The following is a 5,538-nucleotide window of genomic DNA, read 5'->3' as shown; positions in this document are numbered from 1 at the left end:
CGTCCACCCATGCATCTACTCCATGTGCCCATCCCTCCACCCATCTAGCTCTCATCCATTTGCTCATCCACCCACCATCCATCTACCTATGCCACCAACAATTACAGAGAAGTCAGCTAGGTGTCAGCCTCTGTTCTAGTTACCAGGATGCAATGAAGTAACAAGAGAAGCCAGATCTCAATCCTTCCTTAAGTAGCTCACATTCTGTTGAGGGCCAGCAATAATAATGACATAATCAGGCAAAGAAAAGACAATTACAAATTGCAAATAGGGTTTAACCAAGGTTCTGAATAATAGGAGGTGCTGACTTTAGAGACAAGAAAGCCTCTTGGGGGTGGACATCTTAGTGGAGACCTAAGGGGTGGGAAGAGGTGGTCATCTCAGGGCTTGGGAAGAGCATTGCAGGGGAAGCAGCCTGTGCAGAGGCCTGACACAGGCTGGGGCATGGCTGCTCTTGGGACCGTCAGGTGGAGTGCGTGGGCGAGGGAGAGTGAAGTGCAGCCCCCTCAAGGGCTAGGCGTTGGCTGTGGGGCCCTGTGGCACTGGCCAGGAGTGCAGGGAGCTGGTGAACAGGGCTGTGGGTGACAGGCTGGGCTGACGGGATGCTCTCTTTGCCAGCAAAGGCCACCTGAGCGCCATCCTGTCCATCAAGGGGAACCTATCCAACAGTGAGGTCAAGAGCATCCGGAGCATCTTGGATGTCAGCACGGGGGCGCAGGAGCCCTCCAGGTCCCTATTTTCCCTTATAAAGGTTGGTTAGCTTTTTCTGTGGCCTGACCTGCTTGTGAGTGCCCAGCACACCCCGCCGGGAGCTGTTAAGAGCGGCACTGGCTCTCGGCTCCTCCCGGGTCTCCTGTGCTCTGATGCTGCTTCTGCCTAGCCCTGGCGGAGGTGCAGACCCTGTCAGCTGGAACTGGACAGACCTTGGTTTGTTTACATGTCCGATGAGGGCAGGAGCTCCCATTACGGGCAGCCAACCAGGTAACACCAAGGACTCTTTGTAAACAATAGCTGATCGTGTACACGCAAGGAAAGAACCAGGAGGGAGAGTGTGGCCAGGCTCAGGGATCCCCGGCCACCTCTGTCCACGGCCCCTCCACCATCAGCCTCATGACTGTCCTCTGGTGGGTGGGGACGAGGGCCCTCTCCGGCTCCCTGGAGACAGGGGCCGAGCCTCACCCGTCTGCCCTCTGCAGCCCAGGGCCGCCGTGAGCTGGGTTCAGCAAGGCTGGAATGGAAGACAGAACTGGAAGAGAAAGAAGGAAAAGATGAACTCTTATCTGGCAGGGGCTTGTGGGGTCCTGTGTTGTGGCCACTGCCAGCATTAGACGTCATGTCCAGATGGCCCCACGGCCCCTACTGGCTGGCCCTGCAATGGGGCCCTGAGCCCTCCCTCTTCATCCCCCAAGGCCTCAACCACAGGGTGGTCCCCCAAGACCTTGGTGTCCACTACAGAAGGGCCCAGGACCTCCTGGGTCATCTCAGGCTCCTGCTTCCCAGAGGCAAGGACAGGCCCTGGGGGTGTCTCTGTGGGCTCTGCTACCCAGAAGTCTAGCTGCGGTCTGGGCAGGGGCAGGGCAAGCTTGACCTTTCACCTCTGACCCTTTGGCCTCTGTATTTATTTCCTGTTGCCTTGACAGGTTTCCACAAACTTTGTGGATCAAAACTTGGTCCTCCAGTTCTGTGGGTCAGAAGGCTGACCCGGGTCTGAAATCTGGGTGGCGGCAGGCCTGCGCTCCTGGAGGCTCTAGGGGAGAATTGATTTCTAGCCTTTTCATTTTTCGCGGCTATCCATACTTCTTGACTTCAGGCTCCTTCATCTTCAGAGCCAGCTGTGGGTAGTTGAATCTTTTTCCCATCACCTCATTGAGGCCTCCCCTCTCCTGCCTCCCTCTACCACTTTTTTTTTTTTTTGAGACAGGGTCTTGCTGCGTTGCCCAGGCTGGAGTGCAGTGGCCTGGTCATGGCATCAAGGCTCACTGCAGCTTCAAGTGATCCTCTTGTCTCAATCCCCTGAGACAATCCCCCACGCCCAGCTATATACTTTTTGTGGATACAGGATCTTATTCTGTTGCCTAGGATTGTCTGGAACTCCTGGGCTCAAGCGATCCTGTAGCCTTAGCCTCCTAAAGTGCTGGGACCATAGGCATGAGCCACTGCACCCGGCCTGCTCTGCCGCTTTTAAGGATGCTTGTGATCGCATTGCGCCTACCCAGAGAACCCAGGTCATCTTTCTATTTTAAGGTTAGCTGATTAGCCACCTTAGTTCCATCTGCAACTTTAATTCCCACTGGCTGTGTAACCTAACATGGTCACAGGCTCCGGGGACTGTCACATGGACATCTTTGGGAGGCCATTCCTCTGCCCACCGCAGCCTCCGTTCATTCCCTGCCCTGCAGAGCACCTCGCTGTACCCCAGGAAAATGTGAGCTTGTTTTCCTGCTCAGCCTGTGCTACCCGTAAGGCCCTGCTCCTCCCTGGGCCTGAAAGTTCCCTCTCAGCCCGACAGGGGGCCCTTCAGACTCAGGCATGACTCAGCCCTGCAGATGCCTCTGCAGGGCTGAGTCTGGGTTTCCGGCCGGCTCTCTTGGGTCCGTCCCCTTTCTCCAGGTACTGGCTTACAAAGCTGTGGCCAGAAACTGGCCGGTATAGATGATGCCCAAGGTCTTTGTATATTTGTAGGAGTTAGCGTGTTTGATATTGTTAATATAATAATTATTTTTTATAGTACTGCTTTTGTATGTATGTTAAACAGGGTCCAGGTTTTCATAGCTTGATATAAAACAGAATTCAAAAGCGACTGTGGAGTGGTTTATTTTGGGAGCTGAACGATGATGGGGGACCTGGCCGGGCAGCCTTAGCAGCTTCGCGAGCCTCTTGGGGTCTGGGCAAACCCTGTCTACCTAGGCTGTGTGTCAATCCCCAGCCTGTCCCGGCCCCCAGAGCAGCTCCTGTGGTCCAGACAGGAGAGGGCCTGCCACCGCCTCACTGTGCAGGAGCTTTGGAAGTATCTGCCTGTAGGGCATGGCCAGTCACTTCACCCTTCCGTGCCTCAGTTTCCTCATCTGTAAAAAGGGGACCATGACCTTTTGGGGTTTCCTTCACCGTCTTTTACTGAGGAAGAGGGTGGGGTGGACACAGGGCAGCCATTTCAACCCCATGCAAGGGACACAGTGGGACCTGACTCTTACGATTCTGGCATTGACCTGGAAGCTAAGCTGTGGACACAGGAGTTCTCAGCTGCCAGGGAAGGGTGGGCCTCTCCGCTGCCAATCTGGCCCAGAATTTGGGAAGCAGCAGAGTCCCTGGAAGGAAAGAAGGTACCTTGATGAAGGTTGCACAGAGGCTGGGGAGGCCCCGAGGGGAGCCGTGTGGGCCTGAAGAAGGGTGTGGGCCTCAGTAGGGCCTGGGACAGCAGGGAGCTAGGGTGGGAAGGGGAGGCCCTTTCCCGTGAGTTCCATTCTTGGGGCCAAAGCGGATGGCATGAGGCCACAGTCCAGTGAGAGAAAAGGAGGGAAAGGAGGGTCGGGGCAGTGCGGCTAGGCGCGGAGACCCTCTGCCCGGCTCCTGGCTCCTGGACCGGCCGGTCCAGGTGGCTGCCAGGTCCTGGCCTTGTTGAGCCACGTGGGGAGCGTGGGCCTTGGGCGGGCGGGTTCCCGCTCCTCTCCTCGGAGCACAGGGTCGAGGGAAGTGGGGGCAGCGCGACCCTCCCCTGCGTGGGCCCCCCGACCCTGGGCGAGCGTGGGGAGCGACGGGCCCTGAGCCCCAATGGAAGCTGTCAGCAGGCCCTGGCACACATTCTCCCACGGGGGCGGACTTAGGTCCCAAAGCGACCCTCAGCCTCGCGCGGCCAGGGCGGGCCGAGTCGTCCGAGTGCGGCGAGACCTGGGGCCAGATGGGCGCCCAGGGCTGCGCCCACCCCTGGCAGAGGAGCGGGTTCAGGGCGCGAGGCCCCGGGCGAGGAGGAAGAGGGTGCGGGCGGCGCCCTGGAGGTTCCTGCTGTTCCTGCTTTTCGGGGCGGGGGCCTTCCCGGTCACTGTCCCGCCAGCGCTTGGATCTGCACCAGTAACTTCTCCAGGAAAATCCTCCGGGGAGGAGGATCTGTCCGGCGGCGAGAAGCGAGTCCCCCAGTGCGGGGACAGGGCGGCCGGAGCGGGGCCTGGGCCAGCGCCTGCTGCCTTTGTGCAAGGACGGACCCCGGGCCGCCCGGGTTCCTGTGAGCAGGGGTTGAGCCGGGAGGACGCAGCCCCAGCGGAACACCGGGCGCCCCTGGCCTCCAGCGGTGGGAAGCAGCCGGCCAGGGCCCGCTCCGGGGTTTGACGCTCCCTGCAGGAGCCAGGAGCAAGCAAACAAGCAGCTTGGGTGCAGGCGCGGGGGACCGGCCGGAGGTGCCTGCGGGTGAAGGGGCGGCTCGAAGGGTCAGTAGCTGGAGGCCCGGTCTTGAGGAGGTGCCTGGAGCAGACCCGGGCTGGGCGCTGCCGGGGAGGGAGGAGCTTGCGGAGGCCGGCGGGTGGAACCGGGAGGAATTTCAGGTTTTAGGCAAAGAAAGATGGCAGGGCTGGGGAAAAGGGATCCTGGACGGGAGACCCCGCAGGAGGAAGGAGGGGGCTGGTAAGCGGGCTCCTTCCAGCTATGGCAGGGGATTGGAAGGGGCTGGAGAGGTGATTTTCAACTCATGGGATTTATGCCTTGGAAAGACCCTTCTGGCCTTCAGGGGCGCTGGGGTCCCCAGGGGAGAGATGAGGGCGGCAGCAAGGGCCCCCACTGTGCAGTGAGATGGAGCGAGCTCTCGGTGGGCTGAAGGAAAGAGCAGCCGAGGGAGCCAGGCTGCGGTGGGGCTGCTTCCAGGAACAGGGAGGGCCTGGGAGGGGAGACAGGGCTGAGGAGGCGCTTGGTCAAGTTAACGGGGAGAGGTCTGTCCGCACTCGCAGCTGTGCGCTGTGTCGCCAAGATGTTGTTCCCAAAGTATTCTTTTTTATTTTTATTTTTTCCTTCTTTTCACAGGTGTTGACCCAAAGTATTTTCTGTCACGCCTGGCCACTCTGCCCTGGACCCTCAATCCAGCCGAATATGACACATCTCCAGAAACCCAGCAGAAGCAAGCTGCAGGGTTGGCCTTAAAATCCTGCTTAAACAGGAGACCCTGGAGGCCTGCTTCAGTGCAACCAGCCTAACCACCAGGGCTCATCAAAGAGGGGGCCTGGATGCGTTGGACCTAAGCAAGATCAGTAAAGGGTTATCCCAATTTCAGACTCACTCCCAGAAAGTTACTCTTGGGAGCTCTCTGTGGAATTGGGACCCCCTTCTTCTGGTAGTATGTTTTCAAAACTGACAGGGGTATGAAAGAAAAACTTATCCAGGAAAGAAAATTGGGTTGAACATTTATCACCTCATTTAAGTCTTGCAATGATGGCTATATGTATTTTTGCTAAATAAGTCTTCTAGGCTGGGCGTGGTGGCTCAAGCCTGTAATCCCAGCACTTTGGGAGGCTGAGACGGGCAGATCACGAGGTCAGGAGATCGAGACCATCCTGGCTA

General features: G+C 58.3%; 1 protein-coding gene across 2 annotated transcripts in view; it reads left to right on the top strand.

Annotated features, from left to right (window-relative positions):
* Positions 1-2,797, top strand: part of TNFAIP2 (tumor necrosis factor, alpha-induced protein 2) — a 14,029-nt gene extending 11,232 nt beyond the window's left edge. For both annotated transcript variants that reach the window (XM_011951428.1, XM_011951427.1), the window contains one exon: positions 619-2,797. In XM_011951428.1, the coding sequence (XP_011806818.1) occupies positions 619-760 (142 nt within the window). In that variant the 3' untranslated portion in view covers positions 761-2,797. The remainder of the gene's footprint in view (positions 1-618) is intronic.
* Positions 2,798-5,538: the final 2,741 nt, after the last annotated feature.

This window comes from Colobus angolensis, unplaced genomic scaffold (genome assembly GCF_000951035.1).
Source record: "Colobus angolensis palliatus isolate OR3802 unplaced genomic scaffold, Cang.pa_1.0 Scaffold32, whole genome shotgun sequence".
NCBI lineage: Eukaryota > Metazoa > Chordata > Mammalia > Primates > Cercopithecidae > Colobus > Colobus angolensis.
This window is presented reverse-complemented; position numbering and strand designations above follow the sequence as displayed.